At 37.1% G+C, this 22,230-nt stretch overlaps 1 protein-coding gene across 2 annotated transcripts; it reads right to left on the bottom strand.

The window, feature by feature from the left end:
• Positions 1 to 14: 14 nt before the first annotated feature.
• On the bottom strand, positions 15 to 8,729 carry LOC108319028 (mediator of RNA polymerase II transcription subunit 33B). 2 transcript variants are annotated; one of them, XM_052867459.1, is made up of 10 exons: positions 7,727 to 8,729; positions 7,179 to 7,495; positions 6,964 to 7,055; positions 6,242 to 6,593; positions 5,564 to 5,774; positions 4,868 to 4,982; positions 4,576 to 4,737; positions 3,146 to 3,812; positions 2,056 to 2,262; positions 15 to 1,439 (listed from the first exon to the last, which is right to left on the bottom strand). In XM_052867459.1, the coding sequence occupies exons 1-10, from the start codon at positions 8,431 to 8,433 to the stop codon at positions 319 to 321; spliced, it is 3,951 nt and encodes a 1,316-aa protein (XP_052723419.1). In that variant the 5' UTR covers positions 8,434 to 8,729; the 3' UTR covers positions 15 to 318. The 2 variants fall into 2 exon arrangements, with proteins under 2 accessions (XP_052723419.1, XP_052723420.1); XM_052867460.1 differs by having other exon boundaries at positions 15 to 1,436; positions 7,727 to 8,728.
• Positions 8,730 to 22,230: the final 13,501 nt, after the last annotated feature.

Below are 22,230 nucleotides of genomic sequence, written 5' to 3'. Positions count from 1 at the left end.
GTATAACCAAATGCTTTTCAGGAAATACAAGTGTTAAAAAATTCTTCATGAATCTGTTAATGTTACAAGTACACATTAAGACAATATTCGCTGTAATACATTTTATGATCAAAGGTTCATACTGCTACCTAAACGTAACTGCTCTAAATTCAATGGGATAATACAAAATTATGAAATTTACATTGCTATGTACAGAAATGGTAGCAACTAGCAAATGAAATGAAGTTCCATTTCCCCCTGAAATGAGTGTAAACTTCGTTAGGTATTGGTATTACCGTCACATATGCACCATGCTCCTTCCCGAGTTCTGGTCGGTTATTATCTACTTTGGCAGATCATTTCAGCTACCTCGCCCATGACGCTTGTCCCTCTAATTTCTAGTAGGCGCAGAGCCAAGTCTTCTTCATCCAGCTGTCTTAATCCGTTGCTCATTCTTTTCAATATACCAACATCAAGTTCCTGGATCCACAGTGGCGTGCAGCTCACCATCAAGCTCATAACCCCTGACACATACGCACGCCAGGTTGCACAATCACAGCGAAGAGATACTTTTCCATCCAGTGCATTTGCAAGAAAATCTAAATGAATCCCAAGAACCTTTGGTCGTCGTTTTGATGCTGGTGATGAAGAGTCGATACCCCAGGCAAACGTCCCACCAAGTACAGCAAAACACGCAAGTGCATAACCTCTCAGCATCGCTACAACAACTCCAGGTTCTGCCCCTTCCTGCTCTAACCCTTGCGCTGACAAAAACCAGGAAGGTAGAGTTTCTATAATCAAAGATTGAACCAAACCTGAACCACCAGATATCCAAAGAAACGAAGCCCCAATAAGAGCAGCATGCTTTACACGTGTCATTGATGCAGCAAGAGAAGCCTGCCCGTATCTCATCCCATACTTGGTCTTCTTTAGCTTCTCCACTTCACCCTTGGGCAACCCACTGTTAGCTATATCTCTAACGGAAAGCATTAAAAGAGATACAATTTCCTCCGTCAAAAACATGACATCTCTAATAGACCGGTGAACTCTTAAGTAGAGAAACCCAGGAGCAACCGGAGTGATCCCTCTGTAGAAGTGAGAACCAAAGCCATGACCAAGGAGCGTGCCAACACCACCGTTGTTATAAATACAGGCAGAACCAAGTCCAAGGGTGGAAGTGAAGCAACTTCTTAAGAGCTGAACTACAGCATCCCTACTGTGGTGGAAGACAGTTGCAGAAGCAGAGAATACAAAAAAGTCACTCCAACGCTTCACCTTCTGAGCCCACAAAGCACCAACAATGGGCATACATGGCCAGGGGCAACCAGAAGAAAGTGCAATCAAAGATGGTCCAGCCAAAACAACGAAACGCTCGTAAGTTTTATCCAGTTTATATGTTATTGTGAGACTCAGAAAAGCTGCCAATGGCAAAGGAAGTGCAGGTGGAGCATTACCATCTGCTAGCAGCAGTTAGAGAAGCAGTGTCAACTGATCAATTTTGTTCAAACATAGAAAAAAGATACAAGAGATGCTGAAAACTGTCTGGACCACGCAAAGGAGTCCATTTTATGCAAGATTGTTACAGTAGATACAAATAATTATAGGAAATTTTATTCCTGTAAACATGATATGTCTATAAATCATACTATAATAACTTTGGTTCTAGCTACATATCCCTATGATTATAAAGATTCTGAAGATGGTCCTATGAGATCATCACTGATACTCAAATATTCTAAAGATGTTATCCTTGGACATTTCTCATATTCCTAACATAAATAGAAAATGTTCACTTCATTTTTGGCTGATGTTCACATAAACAGATAATGAAAACACGATCTGTAAAAAACTGGAGACGATGACTTCATATTTCTGTGTCAATCATATAGCCCCTATCTAATTGAGAATTTACTCATCACCCACGAGTTACTTCCAAAAAATAACTACGAATATGCAGAACATGACAGGTTAGTTGGTCTGTAGGGAGAAAACGGAAAATGCCGCAACAATCACCCAGGAAAGGATAAATTGAACTCACAAAGAAGGATTCATCTAAAGAAAGTAAACTTGACAAACCTATAGCAAGACTAGGGACATCAACACCTGTGGCTGCTAAAATTTTCTTGATTTGTTGCTCAACAATGGATAAATTTGCAGCAGGGCTTGGCCAATCAGTTCCGTTCATAAAAGCAGGCTTCCAAATGCCTCGTGTTACTTCAGCTGACAAGTAGCTTATAATAGTTCCCAAAGTTGCCGGAAGAAAATCAGCCAGATCTTTGAGACCTAGATAAAAATAAGGCAGATGATTTATTAAGCAAACAACAGCCTAACAAAAACTTAAAAAAGAAGACATTGGCAACCCATTTCAATGAATTCCCAAACTTACAATTTTTATATTAGCGTGCAATTATTCCAATAAGTTAATCTATGACAACTTAAAGAAGCATGGATTTACCTAGCATTAGGCCTAGCCTTCATATTTGAACACACTGAAGTTTTTTAAAAAAATACCTTTTAATATTGCTTGATAATTTTATGGTTCCTTAGCTTAATTGCGAACTTCTACATCACCAGTGATTTTGTCAAACAATTGGAGTACGCACTCCAAACATGTCCACACTTGGAGTACACAACTACCAAGACTAGTAGTGAGCACAAACCTATCTGGATTTGGGAGAAACGTAGCAGTACAACAACAAACATGACCAAGTCTTTTCTTACGTCCTCCTCAATTTTAGTTGAACATTCAAGAGGGTGCCTCTTCTCTTGCATCCTCCTCCTTTTGTTTACCTTGCAAATCCCCTCTAAGAACTAACTCCTCCAAGCAACTATAATAATTTTCCTAACTACCTTCCCAATCCTAGCAAACACAACTTATTTCACTGACAAGTGGACAAGGAGAATCAAGTGAATGAGATGAAAATTACAAGGGTTTGGTAAAACAATATCATTTTTATGGAAAAAAAAGCACTTATATTCAATCTTTTCACTTTCTAAGTTATTCCGATAAAAATGAGTCATGTTCAATATTTGATCATCATTAGTCCACAACTGACATTCTCACATTTCAAAACATGAAAGCCTCGTTATAATCCTGAAACAGTTATTAATGATAAGCAATTATAAAAAAAAAGCTAGAATATATCCACAAGTGAACTGAGCAAACCTGTAGCCAATTCACGGGGAGAGAGTCTTCCATGTGCACAAGCAGTAAGAGCAGCATAAAGAACAAATGGAGTTGCTTCAAGGATGTCCCATGCAGGCACTTTGAGTTTCATCAGAGCATCATCCAGTGAAGAGCAAGATGAATTACTGCTTCCTGAAGTTGTAGGCGTCAATGACTGAGCACTTCGATTTATTTTCTTGCATATCATGCTTAGTAGCGCTTCAACAATCTGAGAAACTGGCCCTCCGGGTGCAAGAGTAGAGCAGGTGGATGCAATACATTCTCGATGTTGCCGATACCAAATGTTTAATTTTGGAAAGGATTCCATAAACAAAGGCTCTAAAGAAAAAGTTATCATTTTTGAAAATCTTCTGCAACTTACTCGATCTCTTGGTGATTTCCCAAAGGATGCTAACATACAATTTCGAACCAATAAAAGGTACTCAGGACCTAACTGTGATCCTAATGCTGGAGTTGCTGCACCACCCATCACATGCTCAACAGGTGGATGATTAAACCGCCATAGTCTCAGCAGGAGAATAAATGCATTAGAGAACACTGCATGACAAGTGAGTTTTTCACCAGTAACAGCAGTCCATGAGACATTAGGAGCAGATGATCCAAAAGCTTCGCATATTGGCATCAACACAGCAGCAAGTAACGGAACCTGAAAGGAGAAAGTAAAATGAATGCATAGAATAGGACAACAAACTAAAAGCTTCAATAGTTATTATTGTGATTCCTCATAGATTAGGGAAGGGATCAATGTAGTTCTTAAGACTTTGACAATCCTTGCCATATAAATTGGTTTTATGGAACTTGAGTTAGGCCCCAAACTTTAATTCTAATATTGTATCAAAGCATATCTGAGAATTTTTATTGGATTACATATATTTGTGTACACCCTAAATGTCTATTCCTAGGCATCATGGGTGATGTTATTGGGCCATCACCATTTGTCTTCACTCTAGATGTCCAATCCTAAGTGTGAAGGAACACGTTCGAATCTAGTATCAACCAGAGATATAACCAATTTAATTATAGGGGTGCCGTTACAATGTCACCCACATTTGTCCACATTCTAGATGTCTAGTCTTGAGCATCTAGGGTGGGGTGTTGAAATCATATTGACTAGGGAAAGATTTCAATGTAGTCTTCCTAATGCTTGTGTAATCTTTTTCTTACAAGTTAGCTTTGTGGGATTAAGTTAAACCCTAAGCCCAAATTTTAGAAGTTATTAACAATTCCTTTCTTGGGAAAAAATAAAACTGTTTTTGATTGATAGTACAAAAAAATTTAATAAGACAAATTTTCTTTGTCTGTATGCATAGGGGAGGGTTGTTCTAAAAATGTCATTCATATTAATTTTCCTTTTTTCTTTTGAGTGAAACAAGAATGTACACCACTTGCTATATTAAATCAGAACATACCACACCGTGTAGGGAGAATATCTGAACACTGTCTACGGATGAAATTCCAATCAGAAGAACATTCAACAAAGGAGCATGGTTGATCAAATAGCTTTCAGTCCCAGAATATTTAGGAGGAACTGGAGGTGAAAGCATCTTTACTATGAAAAAAACAATATGTTCCTACATCCAAAGATAATCATTACAATCATGAGTGAACAATCAAAAACTGAAAAGGAAGGAAAGCAAACAAAAATAAATTATCAAGAATAAAGCAAAAAATAAAATAAAATGAAAATGGTGTTCGGATCACCTGCACGTTCCAACCACGTACTAAAGATGCCCCACAAAGAATGGTAGCAGCAGATATCTTTTCTTCATCCGAGCCATTGATTGCAAATTCAAATATTTTCTCAATCTCTGCTAAGCTTCCATTACATCCACGAGCTTAAATTCAGTTGTTTTACCACTAGTAAATATACAGAATAGAGCATACGATACCCTGAACTTCAGGAAACAGAAAAGTGTAACTGAAGCCCAGGTATTAAGCATACTACAGGCAATTGGACAGCTACTACTTTCAAAAACACATTTATGCACACTTTGAATGCGTATCTCTATTATATATCTATGTATGCATTATCTCTATTAAATATCTATGTATGCATTTCTACTTTGTCTCTGATACAAGTAATTTTCTATTTTGTTCACCAGATGAAATAAGGTCCTGTGTCCAAGATACATTGGATGGGAGTAATAAACCAATAGACTTATTACAACCCTGCCCAAGTTGAATTAAGAAAAGGTACTCCTTAACAACTCTTTAAATAATATATGCAGTGAATCTATGGTATTTCAATATTAACTCTATGCTACTACGTTTTTGCAAACCATATAAAGATAACTATAAATTAAAAAAGAAACAGAAAAAAATTCATGATAACGTATAAAAGTCCTACAGAGCACATGTAATGTATGACTGCAGAAATGATATGAGGTAGCAGCATACCTAGAAGCAGGAGTTGCAACTAAGACATTAACCAATTGAGGAGTCAGTGGTAATCCCTTCATTAATGATGACCAGCTAGGTAAATGGTTAGGAATACTATGAGGCAGCTGATTGAAAGGTGCACTAACATAACCAGGCCAGAAATACGCGGAGGTATCAAGCAGATGCCTTGCTATACAAGCCTCCACAATCAGATGCCTTAAGTTACCCGCTGCAAGAAAAAACAATGATGAGCTATCACTCTCAAACCAAAGAGGTATAATAAGGGGCCCAAGACAAACCAAGATACCCTTATGAGAGCACACATCTGAGAGAAAAATAATCAGAAGCAAAGAGAAAACTTGATATTCACAGCAAAAATATCAGGAGCATGATAGAGATTGAGCGAAGGTTAAGTTGAATAGCCCTGAAATTTATTAAGGAACAATTAACAGGATAAACGAAAGCACATCCATATTGCCTGTTTGCATTCATTAATATTCCTACATTGTCATTTTCTTAATCACGAAATTTCCTACATGTTAGTTATAACATTACAAAAGATACAAGTGAACAAAAGTGCTTTAATTGTTCTTAAATTGTCTGCTTTCATTTTAAGTTAGGTACTCCAGCTGTGAGTTCTTTCTATGACCAAACCAAACAGCACTATAGTTTCATATTATAAGAGCAATTACTTACAACAGTTGGTGGGCAAGTCATTCACATTCGTATATTCCAAGTATCCACTATGTCCTGATACGAACAATGTAGCCTTGGCAGCAGCCTGATTGGCTCCCCAAATAACAGATTGTGGCGGAGTGAGTAAATCTTCGTAATCACCCAATAGCTGTAAGCTGATAACCAATTCCCCACGACGCTCTCCCAAAGCCTGCTTGTCCATCCTTTGATTTGTAGGGCTACGTTCAGCTTCTTCAATGAGTTCCCCTTCCTCTTCTTCAATAAGGTTAGTAACTACAAGGGTTGTAATGCACAATAACATACACAAGCAGGTATCAAGGCGAGGCACTGGACCCTCGCTTGGATCCCTCTCCTAACAAAGGGGGAAACGTGTAAGTCTTAAAACAAGGGAACCGAGGCCAATAGTATAAAAATTACAGTAACTAATTGCATTTTGTTAAAAACCAGTAAATCAGATGAATGTAAACCGACCAACAAAGTAAAAGACATAACAGATATGCTGCAATATCTCATGTTCTTTGGGTTACATCTTATCATGCACTTGCTAAGTCCATCAAGCAGTCTATCTCTCTCTCTCGCACACACACAAAGTGTTTGTCCCAGTCCAAAATATGAAATTGCTAGTCTGCATTTGGTTTCAGGAATTACCCTTTTTCCACGTAGAAGAAATAATCCCCTACAGCAAATTCTAGTTAACTAATATACCTTGGCTCAAATCTTACCCTTTGAACTAGCCGTAGTGCTGCAATCCATAAACCTAAAAAAGCACAATGCCATGCAGCACCATTAACTGCTTGCAAAGCCTTAACCAACCCTGCAATAAGCCAACAATCACTTCAACCATGAAGTTCAACAACGCATGGAAAAAACAACTCTTATCATTGCCAGATTCGCCGTTAAATCCAGTAACCACTGCGTCAATGAAATTTATGCTTACCGGTAAGAACTTCAACAGCACTAGCTTCTGCCACGTGATTTCCATCCATTGCATCCTCAAGGATAAGATCAATAGGGAGCCAAAGAGAAGACCAATTATCATTGCAAGACTGAACCGCGCAGGAGCCAGCCATGACGGCACTGAGTTCAAGCTTAGGTGTCGATTTCCATTCAGAAGACAAACCCCTAATCCCAGGAGCGGAGTTAAAATTCAAAGGCAAAAGCGAGTCAGGAGTGACCTGCTTCAAGCTCCTCAACACGGTCGAGTTCGCGGCAAGCCGCTGAAGCTGGTGAACAAAAGGTCCCCAATGCGCTGGCCTACAAATAAACATCCACCGAGTCAGCGAAAACAGAAATAAATGCAGTTCTTAAGGTACTTTTGTCAATGTTCTCCAATCAAAACGAGCTTGAGAATAAGCATAAGGAATTCAACTTCAATTCTAACTAGAGAACAGAACGAATCCGTCCAACAGTAGCTAACGAGGTGTATATAGCAAGTTTTGGTGTAGCATGATAATACGAAAGCGGCAGTGAAAAGGAGTAATTTACATGTTTCGCTGAACGAGGGAGAGGATTCTGGAAGTGACTTTGTGGTGAAGAAAGAAAGAGATGGTCTCAATAGCCATGGCAGTGTTTTTGCGGTGCAAGGTGTCTTTGGTGTGGTTGGGGGAGGCGTCGATGAGCATGTTGTCGACATCAGAATCGGGGAATCTGGCAATCCATCTGGGCTTGTGTTGGAGAAGTCCCTCGTCGTCCAAGGAAGCTTCGAGCAACTGCGAGACGAGGGTGAAGAGAAGGTGAACGAGAACGAGGCCGGGGTGGGGGTCGTGGGAGGAGTAGAGCTGGGAGAAGCGAAGGGAGTGGTGAATGGAGGCCATGACCTTGGGGTAATTGGGGAAGTGGATGTTGGACGAGAGGGAGAAGGCGTGGCGGTTGAGGAGGTCGATGTAGAGGGCGTAGGCGGCGGGGTGGAGGTAGCGGTGGGGGAGGACGCGGGTGGAGAGGAGGGAGAGGGCGAGCAAGGGAGGGAGGATTCTGACGGCCATGGCTTTCTCGAGAAGCTTCCAGGCGAGGGGGACGTGGTTGTCGAAGCAGATGTAGGAGACGAGACGGTGTGCGAGGTCGACGGAAGGGAGGGAGACGCCGGCGGAGTTGAGGGCGGCGCTGACCTGAATTGACCACAGAAGAGGGTCGGTCTTCTTCTCCTGCGCCCACTTGGTGAGTTCCATGACTCCCTCCCACACCATCGCTTCCATTCACCGATCGATCTCTCCACTTCGCAATTCCTTCGATTCTCAATTCAGACTTCACTCACCATCTTCATCGTCTTCTTCTTCTTCTTCTTCTTCAAATTTTGAAAAGTCTGCTTCCACTCACTCTGATGTTTTTTGTTTAAATGAAAAAAATGTAGCAGTTGTGATTTATTATTTGTATGAGATAAGGTTGAGACATTTAAAAATGAAGCAAACTTGGACGGGGCTTTTGTTCAGTATTCAAAGTTCTCACATAAAGTGAGTTTCAGCATTTCAAACCATCGAATGGAATCATTCACATCATTTCGTCAACATCTTCGTCTCTTTCCACTCTTTTCACGCACTCCACCACTCAAATCATTCAAACCACCAATTCAGGGCCTGCTCCTGGGCCTCCGACTGTTTCCTTCTCCACATGGACGCTATTTCTTCCTGCACCTCCATTTTTTCTTCCTCCACTTCATGCTGGCCACCCTCTTTCCATCATTGTCACCAAATGTGTAACAATTTACAAGTATTTTCTGGATTTCACAATTTTTTAAAAAATAAATAACTTTCAAATTATTCAATTTTAAAGTCAATTCCAAATCTAAAAGTATATTTTAATTTACACAATATAGAAATTATTTTCTTATAAAAAAATCAGGAGTAATTCATAATATAATATTAACTTCTAAATTGCACAGTTAAAATCCAAAAGTCAAAGAGGATTTTCAAATTACTATTTTGAATGGTGTAATTTCATATATATTTTTTTCAAGTTTTGATTGTATAATTCGGAAATATCTTTAAACCGAAGAGTAAATTGATGATTTTAATATTTAAGGGGTGTAGAAGAAAAGCATGGGGTGTGAAAAGCATTTCTGAAGATTTTAATATTTATCAAATCTTTTGTGTAAGTTAGATAGTAGGAAAGGCAATGAGAAAAAGAAAAGGAATAATATAAAAGCTAAAGTGAGAACATGGGATATTTTTATTTGTACGCATGAAAGTTATAATGGGTTGAGTTTATAAATTTATGCGTTTTTTTTTTTTCTGTAGATGCAATATGAGGAATGTTGGATTTTTACTTTGGTAAATGATTATTTTTGTGTATCTAAGTTATTATAAACTCAATTCTTTGATGCATTTAGTGTCACATTACTATGTGTCTCTGAAAGTTGGTTGCATCAAGGAATAACTGATAGAAGGGAGACGTAGAATTTGGTTGAGAATGGAGAATATGTGCATCAATAATAATAATAATCATATTCGTATAAGACATAGCAAAGTTTTCATGCATAAACATGTTGGCTGCTGCTGAAAAAATTGCAAAAGTTGTTGTTTTTACTCTTGAGAAAGTTGCAAAAGTTGATGTTTTTAGTGGAGATAGTGTGGTAGGTTGTGGTGTGAATGTCAAAACAGTAAAGACAGGAAAGAAACGCTCAAGTGGAGGAGAAAATTCAAGCAATTGGGAGCAAAGATGCCATTGACAATAATGGCGCTAGGAAGGGTGAGGAGACACCAATTTTTTCGTGGGTGAAAAGAGAAGAGTTAATCACTTATGAAGGGATTGACACCCAAGGTCAAACAACAGGGCAGCAAATGCTTTTAAAGTTCAAAAAACCAAAGGATCAACAAAAGCACATCCAAACAATAAAGAAAATGTAGTCCAGGGATGCAAGACTTGGCATAAAAAATTCAAGCACCTTTCTTGGAAAAATCTGGCCCTAACTCTACTAAAGATAGTTGAAGGGAATAGAAGAAGCAGTCTATGTGAGAATTGGACAGCAGTAACACAGATGGGGAGTGTGGAAATTTTACATGAGAGTTTGCAAGTAGATGGAGCAGTTGCCAAAAGTGTTGTTACTACAAAGACCGATGAAGTTAGAGTTGAGATTATGAAGACTTGGGCTAAAAGAATCCAGGAAGAGTGGAAGTCATTGGAGGAGGATTTGCCACCACCTAAGCCTCCAGACTTGAATTGAAGAGGAGCCATGAGATCAAGCTTTCGGGTTCCAACCTTGAGGACAAGGTTGTTATGCAGCGGGATGTAATGATAGGATATAGGGTGATAGGTTATAAGGGGTTTAGGATAGAAGGAAGAGGAAATGAGAAGGGCAATTAGGAAGGAAGAGTTATTTTACAGTTAGTTAGTTAGTGGGATGGGGAAGAGAAACTTTATAAATAGAGAGTAGGTCCTGTACAGGAGAATTATTGAGTGAATTCATTGTAAGTCTGGACTTTGGCAAGAAGAGGGAGGTTATACTCCCAACCAAGGAGGTTATGCTCTCACCCATTCTTTGTAAAGAAAGTTCTTTTATAGTAAATAATAGAAAAACTCATTCTTTCATTACTGTTTCTACCTACTCTTAGTGTTCTTAATTAGGTTTCAAACCCAGAAACCTAACCGTTGTATATGATAAACTTCCCATGCACATCTATATTTTCTATTACAATAGTTTTGTGATATGTTTTTTCATTATTATTTCTCACTGTTCTCATTTTGTTCTGTCTAAATTAAGCCCGAATCTGCTGTACATAAAGACAGAGTCATTTCTGTGTTAAGGTGTCTCTCTAGAGCTCCCAGGTTGCCAAGTTTGGATTGGGGATCAATTATTAGGCGTTGTATGAGATATGATGTCAAAGATGTTGACTTGCTACCCAAAGATTCTACTTGCAAGAATGGAACTCTTAGGGAGGAATGCACCATGTTTGCAATGTCTCATGCAAATTAATTTGATTCGCTTCTAACTTTTCTAGATGAGCTATCTAACTTTTCCAGATTCAGGACACTTGAAATAAATCTGCAGTCATGTCTGTTAAACTATCTAGCAGACCTTGTAAAAGTATTTTCAAACTCCAGGTGTTACGATCTAAGGTAAGGGTAATAATAAGGATTGGAAAGTATATGAGCAGAGAGAATATTTAGTATAAGTTAATTAGAGTAAATAAATATAGTATAAGTTAATTAGAGTAAATAAATATATATTTAGGGAAATATTCAATATAAGATATTTATAATTAAGGATATATGCTAGGATAATATACGGAGAGATATTTATATTAAATATAGGGATATTTATATTAAATATTAAATATAAGGATATTTATATTAAATGCAGATATATTCTAGAGAAATATTTAATAAGAGATGGGCGGGAAATAATTAATATAAATAAAGTTAGAGTTTAGGATTAAAGACATGCTTTTGATTATTGAGTTTTGTAACAGACATTATTGTCTTGTGAGGGAGGTTATGCTCTCAAAGTAATTGAAGGAGGTTATGCTCCCAATTATTGTTTACCCTTGTTTATTCAGATATTATTACCTGCAAGAACAACATCATCAACGTACACCAGAAGAGCTGTTGTGGAAGAACCAAAAATTTTGAGAAACAACGAATGATCAGATTGAGATTGCTGATAACCGTGTTGCATGAGAAATGAAGAAAGTCTAGCAAACCACTGACGACTAGCTTGTTTCAAGCCATATATTAAACGTTGTAGTTTACAAACTTGATTTGGAGAATTAAGATGAAGACCAGGAGGTAAGCTCATATAGACTTCTTCATATAACTCACCAGGAGGAAAGCATTATTTACACCTAATTGCTTTAAGTGCCAATTAAAAATCGCAACAATAGCTAAAAGAAGTCGAACAGTAGTGAGTTTGACAACTGGTGATAATGTGGGAAGGTAATCCAATCCTTTTGTCTGAGTATATCCTTTGGCAACTAGGTGTGCTTTATAACGCTCAATGCTTCCGTTTGCATGATATTTTATCTTATAGATCCAACGACAACCAATAGCACGTTTGTTAGGTGGGAGAGTGATGAGCGTCCAAGTGTGATTCGTTTGAAGAGCATCTAATTCAGCTTTCATGGCTTTAAGCCAACAATCACTTTTAGCAGCTTCAGCATATGATTTTGGTTTCGACTCAACAGAAATGGAAGACACAAAATGATGAAATGAAGGAGAAAGATGAGAATAGCAGAGAAAATTTTCAATAGGATAGCGAGTACCTGAATGAAGATTGGTTGCAGTAGATGTAAGAGAGTGATGAAAATCTTTTAAATAATTAGGAGGCTTGTGGGGACGAGTGGAGCAGAATCAGATGAAGAAGGTTGATGTTAATCAGTGGAAAAAGGAAAATGATCCAGTGATGCATAATCAGTTATGAAAGGTAAAGGTGCAATAGTAGGAATATGAGTATCCTTGGAATCGGATTGTAGGGAAGGAAAATGATCTTCACAAAAGTAAACATTGCGAGAAGTAACAATGTTTCGTGTGTGAAGATCATAGGTGATGTAACCTTTGCTATGTGGTGACAGACCTATGAAGATGCAAGGATGGGCACGTGGATCAAGTTTCTTGCGATTGAAAGTAAGAGTAGATGTGTAACAGAGACACCCAAAGGCTTTCAGTGCAGTAATATCACATGGATGACCATATAATTTTTGAAAAGGAGTCTCATTATTAAGAAAAGGAGTGGGAATGCAATTGATGAGATATGTGGCATGTAGAAGTGCAAAATTCCAAAAATTGTGAGGTAAGTTTGAATAAAAAGAAGTGCATGTGTGACATTGAGTAAGTATTGATGTTTACGTTCAACAATGCCATTTTTTTGTGGAGTTTCCACACATGAAGTCTGATGAACGATTCCCTTAGATTTGAAAAATTCATGCATTGAAAACTCAACACCATTGTCTGTTCGGATAGTTTGAACATGAATGTTAAATTGATTTTCAATAAGAGTTATGAAATTAATGTTGTGCATGCGAGTTTCAGCTTTGGAGCGCATTAAAAATATCCATGTAAAACGTGAGTGATCATCAACAATGGTTAGGAAATAACGGTGACCACACAAAGAAGGTGTGGAGCATGGTCCCCATATATCCATGTGTAAAAGAGAAAAAGAACGTAAAGCATGAGATGTATTGAGAGGAAAAGGAAGTTTGTGTTGCTTAGCATAGTGACATGTATTACAAGTAAATTTTTTATTAATGGACAAACATGGATAAAGTTGCTGCATAATCTGTAAACGAGCATGGGACAAATGACCTAGACAGAAATGCCACAAGTCAACGGGTATCACGTTACATTTAGGATTAACTATGGAGGAATGTATATGATGAGATGTAAAATTATGGGGAGTAAGTCTGTATAAACCACCCTGCACATCAACTGAACCAATCTTCATCTTGGTGTTCACATCCTGTATAAGACAATTATCAGCAGTGAAGATAAGTTGACATGGAACAATAGATACAAGTTTAGAGATGGAGATGAGATTAAAAGTGAATGAAGGAATATAAAGGACATCTGTAAGGATTAAATTAGAAGAAATTTGTACAGTGCCAGAGTGTGTAGCAGTGACATGATGACCATTAGGGAGTTTGACAGTTATAGGATCAATGTTATGATAAGAAGTGAAAAATTGAAAAGAACAAGACAGATGATCTGTGGCTCCTGAATCAAGGATCCAAGGAGTAGTGTTAAAATTGTTGGTGGTGCAAATAATAGACTGGACAGTACCTGAGACATGACGTGTGTGAGTGGAAGAAGAAGAAATGGAACCAAGTTGATTAACATGAGCAGTAGTAGTATTTAATGTTGAAGTAACATTTGGTGGCTGTTGAATTAAAGCTAATAGAGCTTGATACTGTTGAGGTGTGAAATGAATCTCTTGGTGCTCAGTAGCTGAAGTAGAGAGATCTTTCTCAGTGACTTTGCCTTCACCAGACACAATGCTATTAGCAGAAGGAGGTTTGGCATTAAAAAAACGATGTCCAGGGGGAAACCCATGTTTCTTATAGCATACATCTATAGTATGACCAATCCTGCCACAGTGAGTGCAAGTTTTTCCACGTTGAGACACGCTCTTGTTGTTCTTGTTATCAGAATTGGAAGGAAAACCATGTTTACGATAACAAGTGTTTTCAGTATGTCCAAAACGACCACAAAAATTGCAATTCGAATTAGCACCAACAGCATTAATAGAACCATGCCTGGTCTTAGCAGTGAAAGGGTCAGTAACAGTGAGTTGTCGTTCTTGTTGTGCAACATAAGAGAAAATTTTTGTGATAGGAGGCAGTGGATCCAACAACAGAATATGAGAACGAACATTAGCATATTGTTCGTTAAGCCCACAAAGAAATTGCATAGCTTGATTTTCAAGCTTACGTTGAGCGAGAGTAGAAGAAACTTTACAGGTGCATTTAACATTACAGGTGCAAACAGGATCTGGTCGAAAATTCTCCAATTCATCCCAAATAATTCGAAGTCGAGTAAAAAAATCTGTGACGGACAAATCACCTTGTTTAATGGAAGATGCCTCTAGTTGCAGAGTAGAAATACGAAGGAGATCACCCTGGGAATAACGAGATTTTAGGTCATGCCAGATTTCCTCAGCACAGTCCATCCAAAGTATGCTCTAGCGAATAGATGATGAAACATAATGAACAAGCCAGGAAACGACCATATTATTACAATGTATCCAAGCACCATATGTTCGATCAGACTGTGATGGTTGTGGAGCACTGCCATTGATGAACTCTACCTTGTTTTTGGCACTAAGAGCAGTGATCATAGATCTTCTCCAAGAGTGATAATTCGTAGAATCAAGAGAAGGGGATACAAGGGCCATAGCTGGATTTTCATTAGGATGTAAATATAGAAAACTATGAACATTAAGAGATGGATCATTGTCATCGCTCATGGTTGCAAAGAAAACAGAGAGGTGTGACAGAGGAGAAGAGAAAACCTTGCTCTTGATACCATAACAAAGAAAAATGCAGACAAAGAAAAATCTCAATGCATACTGCCTTACTTTATTACTGTGGCCAAAAGCCAAATATATACACGAGCAAAGAAGAGAGAGAAAAGGTAAAGAAGGCCGTTACAACAGAAAGCGTAAAACCAAAAAGTAAAACCAAATAACAAATTATTCTTGAAAAATAGTACGATAGTTGCTACCATGTGCAAACCCACAGAACAATAGAGAAGTATGCAATTTAATATAATTTGTTCAGTTGCAAGGAACATGCCAATGTCCATCGGTAAATGAAGAGAAAATTCACAGTGAATCTTTCCATTTTGTAGGTAGTATGGCTTTGATGGAGGCTGGAATTCTTGTACGTGAACATGTTGCTGGGGTTTTTGTGGGTCTTATTAGTGAGCTTGATCGACAAAATAGCAGACTCGCATATTGACTGATATTCTGGTAAATTCCAGAACTTGTTGAATTATATCATTTTATATACTGGCTATTTTGGTTGGAATGTATACTGTCTATTAATTTAACAACTATACTTACCTTCATGTTCAAGTTGTTACTCATGGCCTTTTTGTGATCATTTTGAATAATAACTTGTGTCAATTTTTTTTGAACAATTTTTATATTTTAATTTATGTTGAAATGTTTTTTAGTTTCAAATTAATATGTTCAAAAAGTGATGAATTTTGTTTGCGAATTTGTTAAGAATATATAATTTAGGTTTAATATATCATTTGGTCCCTACTTTTATGGGTTTGGTTCAAAATGATCCTACCTTTTAAAAAAGTTCAGTAAAGTCATATATTTCGTTAAAAAATGTTCATTCCGGTTCTTTTTGCTCACACTGTTAAAAATCTAATGGTACAAATGCCACCATGGCCAAACCTGAATGAGCTGTGAAGTTTTATAAATACGTGTCATTGCACTATGTAAATATTTTAAAAAAATTAAGATGACATTTTTTACAGTACAACCCAAAGTCAAGTCCTCAACCCCTCCTTTTTCTCTATCATAAGAAAAACAGCCCCAACCAAAATAATAAGAAGAATCACAACAAGAATTTTATTTAATTTTCCCAATATTATACTCCCATATCACTCTCAAAACTCTTCGCTCGCTCAGTCAAGACAAGAGTAACGTCTACTTAAACATTCACTACAAACCTTCATATATTTCATTTCTCAATACAAAACATGATCGACACACTTAGATACCTTCTCGGCTCCGCCAGTCCAACCGGCTTCGGCTCCAAATCCACCGCCGAACAAGTCATGGAAAACCCGCCGATCTCCCCTGCCTCACCGCCATCGTCACTGGTAAATTATTTCCACAACATGATCGACACACTATCAACCCCAAAAGCCGACAATCTTGCTCACTGTCTTCAATCATCCAAGAACCAATAACTATAATCATATTTAAAACACAATAGACAACATATTACAAAACAATTCAACATACAATATTTAAGGCACAAATTTATACCCCCAAAATCATCATCAATCGAACAAAATATAATTTAACCCTAATCCCCAAATACAACAATAATAATATTAAGTAATTAGACTTAGATTACGACCACTTACCTCACGTACGCTATTCCAATTTCACCTCCTTCAAGGAATCAACAACCAACCCTAATTACAACACCACTTTCAGCACAATGTTGAACCTAGAAATGGCGAAATCAGTCTTAGAAAAAGATAATTTTCTTTAACCCAATCTTAAACCTATCACCTACCTTACGTCATCTTAATTTTTTTTAAATATTTACACAGTACAACGTGCCACCTATTCATAAAACTTCACAATTCACTTAGATTTGGCCACGGTGGCATTTACACCGTTAGGTTTTTAACGGCGTCAGCGAAAAAGACCTGATTGAACATTTTTTAACGAAATATAGGACTTTACTGCACTTTTTTAAAAGATATGATCATTTTGAACCAAACCCATAAAAGTAAGGACCAAATGATGTATTAAACCTATAATTTAATATAGTTACATTGTTATATTCTAGTTTCCTACTTCTGATCATCGAAATATCTGTTTCAATAATATTAAATATTTCAACGTTTACGTTTAGGTTTTATGGCATCTTGTGTTTCATTTATTCTATATTACTTTTGAACAAAAAAAGATTATTGATTTCATGCAAAAGTGTTCATTTTAATTTTTCTAAGGGCTTGGAGGACCATTTGGGTGATATAGACTTCAAAATTGCTGGAACTCGAAAAGGAGTTACTGCTAGTCAGTTGGATATGAAACCAGCAGGAATTCCTCTGGATATCGTTTGTGAATGTTTAAAACCTGCACACAAAGCTCGTCTTCTCATTCTTGAACACATGGAACATGTTATCATGCACTTCATTCAGGTGCACGGATGTCTGTAGGCGATGGAGAACTTACAGTAGTTGCTAAGAATCAATCTGTAATGGACAAAGTACTAGAAAAGGTACTTCTTCCATTCTGTTGAACCATTAATTTTTATCCAATCGTGCTTTTTGTTTGGAGTCTTATTCTTTTAGTCACAAGTGAGATAATTGTCTATCATATATCAGGAAATACTTATGCACTGATAAATTGATAATATCATGAAGTAATGCTTTCCTTAAGAATTATTAATTACATTTATTCATATATACTACTCGGTGGGAGTCACCCAAGTCATGGATATATTAATGACAAATGGTGAATGTTGTAAGGACACATATATATATATATATATATATATATATATATATATATATATATATATATATATATATATATATATATATATATATGTGGGCGAAAACGGTATTAAGATAAAGGGGATGGGCTTTAAAAAAAAAGAAAACAGTTTTAATATTTCTGCTGAACTTCTAAAAAGCAAAACCCATTTTCTTAAGAACAATCTTCTCTCTAGAACTCCAACTCCTATTTCTCTCTACTACTGAGGGCTTCAAATTGCACCGATTAATTTCTGGGTTTCTAGTGATAAGTTGTTCTTCACTATTCTTTGCTGTTTTGGAACCATAGACCATGCAATCTGTTGGTTGCATGTGTCTTTTGCCTTCTTTCTTCCGCTTCCTGTCCTATCCTAGCTCTAAGAGTTGTTACTGATCACTGTTTTGTGGTCTGTAGGGTGCAGTCTAAATTCCTTGTGACTCTAGGTACTGTAGAGGCGGGTCTTAAGCTAAATTGTGAAGTGGCAAGGTAAGGGGAGCTAGAGTTTGGTTAAAATTTGTTGTATGTTATGTATGTATGTTAAATTCTGAACTGGTATGTTGTTGATTTATGTTCTGAGTTTTGAGTGGGTTTAGTGCATGTATTGGAATGTTTAAGCTGTGAAATTTTAGCATGATATTTGATAACTAATTTTAACTGAGTTAAAAGTTGTATTGAGAATATTTTGTTGGTAGGATAAAGGAATCTTTAAAACTGGAGTTGGTACATCCCTCATCATAGAGCAGCCCTCATCTGATCCATTAAGTTGTGACTAGTAAGTTGTGACTAGTCATATGTAACTAGTCATATGTACTGGCGTTTATGGTGAGTTTGATTCGTCAAACATTTGATTCTTCTCCGATGACCAATTAAGGTGGTAAAACTTGAGTATTTTGTTTATGTATGATGTTTTGCTGGAATTGCGCTTGTTGATGAGGCGAAATGTGTTATGCTAGTTAATAAGTAGTTATTTAAGTGAAATTGGTGCTTTCGAGTGAGTTTGAAAGAAGTGGAGTAGCGTTTTTGGGCAATTGAGGTCTAAGGTGTAAGTGGGTTGTTGGGTAGTGTTACCAGGTATATTGTGACTTATTAGGAAGGTCAAACTCATGTTCTAAGAGTAGAATTGAAATTGGACCACTTGTAGAAGTGAATTTGGATTTTAAAGTGTCAAAAATTGTTTGATACACCTAGTCTTGGATCTAGTGATCAAATGGATGTTTGTTTTAACTTATAAACGTGTTTTCCCATCAATACCAATGTGTAAAGAACCCCCTTTAGTCATTAAAACAGGTTCCAAGTGCATCAAAAGTCAATTTTCATGATTGTTGTCAACTGGTATGGGGCTGGGCGCCCCCTGGTTGAGCCCTGGCACCCCTGGATCCGAGGCGGTTCGCGCTGGGCACCCCCGAGCGCCCCTAGGCGCACCAACATGCTGTTGTTTTTGTTTTTGATAGTTTTTGGGGTTTCGGATGTCCGTTTTGGACGTTCCATAGGTCGTTTTGAGGGTTTTGGACCTGTCTGAAACTATTGGTGATGGTTTCAAAGCCATTTTCTTTGTCTAAGTATGAGTTACGGGGTTTTGTGTTGTTTAGTGGTTCTTTTGGGACTGTTATTGTCTGGTAATGTGTATGGAATTATTAATGTTGTTTGCTTGGCAGAGTGTCATGTATGATTACATATTAGATTTGTTTGGGTTGTAAGAATATAATTGTGAATCAAGATGATATAATTGAGTATGATTTGGAAATCTCAAGGTGAGATGATTGGAAGTAATGGTGGAGGATTTGTTGTTGTCTTGTATAATTGCATGGAGCTTTGAAATGGTAAGTCTATCACTACACTCTAAGCATCATTCATGCTCAAATAGAGAAGAACGATGTGAGTGGTGAGAGTAGAGGGAGGTCCTTGTCTGTAGACTCAGAGTAGAGCTATAGGTTGGTATAAGGATTAACCTTGTATGGTGTTGGGGAGTGCCAGCTGAACTATACAAGTGCAAAGACTACCAATAGTTCGACGATTCGGATGAGTCATGTTGAGTACTTGATGCATGGTTAGAATTGTATGCCTTTGACTCTTAATAAATAACGTAATGATACTGACTAATTGTGTTATATGATTATTGTTTGTTTATCTAGCTCACCCTTTTGTTTGCTTGTGTGCTTGTATGTTGGTGCTTCTTGTTGCAAAGATCATCCACTTGGATGTGAGCAGAGGTTGAAGTGGTGCCCCTGGAGCAGGTCTTGGAAGGAGATGACTCCACTGCTTAGCTTAGTTCGGACCTATATTATTTAGTAACTTTTGAAATACTCTATTATGTTCTAGAGTTTTAAATTCTGATCCATTTTGGATGACTGAAATCCTATACTATAACAGCGCGTCTACTTCTAACTGTTCTCTTTTATTTTATTTAAATGTGGAAATTCTATATTATATTGTGTTTTCCATATAATCAGTCGGGATGTCACAAATGTCACCCTCATTTATTTCCTATTGGCTTTCATTCTGAAGTTCAATCATCTTGTTTGTCAGATTGATTTTATTGTGGGCCGTGAAATTGAAGTTGGAGGTATCTACACAGGTATTGTCACCAATATAAAAGAATACGGCGCTTTTGTGGAGTTTAATGGTGGCCACCAAGGCTTACTCCACATTTCTGAGTTGTCATATGAACCTGTATGTATGATTTTAACTATTTTATTTGGTTGTCGTTAAGGGTCGTGTGTTGGGTCTGCTAACAGCAGGCAAAACAATTTGTATGTTATAATTTGTCTTTAGTGACTGCATACATAGGTTTCCCGAGTTTCAGAGGTTGTGTCTGTTGGCCAGAAGCTTTCTTTGATGTGCATAGGCCAAGATGTTTATGGTAACATCAAATTATCCCTTAAAGCAACTTTTCCTCGTCCTGGAATATTGGAGACTAATGATGTAACTGAAGGATCTGTTACGTCCGCAAAAGAAACAGACGGGAATGCGTCTAGAGTACAAGAACAACAAAATTCTGCTTCTCAGTTGTCTTTAGGTGATCTTGAGTCGGGTGAAGCAAAATCCCCAACCTCCCAAGTACCAGTAATTGTAATACGTAGTGCTGCCGAGTGTGATGAAGAGGAGAAATCTTCCAAAGTTCCTCAAGTAGATAATGGGGTCCAATTGGATCGCAAGTCAAAATCACGTCCATCTCAAAATGCAATTCATTCTGCACCGAAATCAAAATCTCGTAAATCTCAAGATGTTATCGATTCTTCAACTTCTCATTCAGGTCCCTTGCCATATACTAATGCTAAGAAGACTGCAAAGATAAGGCTTCTGTAACTGCAAAAGATCTTGAAGTTGGAACCATAGTAACTGCTAAAGTATATCAAATTCGTGCACAGGGGTTTGTGTTGGATTTGGGTGGAGGAGTTCGAGGAGTGTACCGGTTTGAGGTAGGAATCCATCTTTGTATTGTCTTTTTGTCTGCACCATGAGCCATTCAATTCACTTGCTAACCTGTTACTGTTCTATCGTGCAGGAAAATAATAGTAGGGACTTTACAATAGGCGATGAGATGCGAGTGGTGTGCTCAAGCTTTTCTAACAAGGGAATTCCTGTAATGTCTTTAGTTGATGATAAATAACTTCCCTGATGGTCGTTTGAGAGTCCATATATTTACCCTGCCATGGCTTGGAATATTCAAATATAAGGTGGTTAATAGTTTTGAATATATGGCAAAGTGATGGTAATGCTCATCTTGCAGGGACGATGATTTCGGTGCAGCTGTTTAGGTTCAAAATTATGTAGTGATTAAACTAGTTTACCAAAATTTTATTTATTAGTTGTAATTGGTGAGTTAGAAGAGATGAACTTTGTGATCGACGGAAGGCATGGACGTTGTTCCAGGATACTGCAGATTGAAGAAAAACAACTACAATTCCTTGACACAACAAATTATAGATTGATGTTATCAGAGTAAAGGCTAATAAGCACGAACAGTGTTATAATTTTATTGGACAATGTTACTTAAAATTTGTTTATATAACTATATAGATTAAAACTTTAATTTGTATTTAGTCTTTATAATATTATTTTCTAAATATGATTAATATTTAGTAAAATAAGATAACACTTAATTCATTAAGTCATAATAAATCAATCCCAACTACAAAAATTTATAAGTAGCTAAAAAAGTAAATTAAATTGCATTAAATTGATTTATTTGTACCTAAGAACAAAATCAGTTCATTTTCATAATCTTACCTCTTAAATTTTAATTAAATGGTATTAAATATTATAAGATAGAAACATGTTTTACAATTTCTACAAATTCGTACCATTGTAAATGAGTAGAATTTTGTTTAAG

This window comes from Vigna angularis, chromosome 8 (genome assembly GCF_016808095.1).
Source record: "Vigna angularis cultivar LongXiaoDou No.4 chromosome 8, ASM1680809v1, whole genome shotgun sequence".
Classification (NCBI taxonomy): Eukaryota; Viridiplantae; Streptophyta; class Magnoliopsida; order Fabales; family Fabaceae; genus Vigna; species Vigna angularis.
Note: the sequence above shows the minus strand (reverse complement) of the source record. Positions and strands in the feature narration are given on the sequence as shown.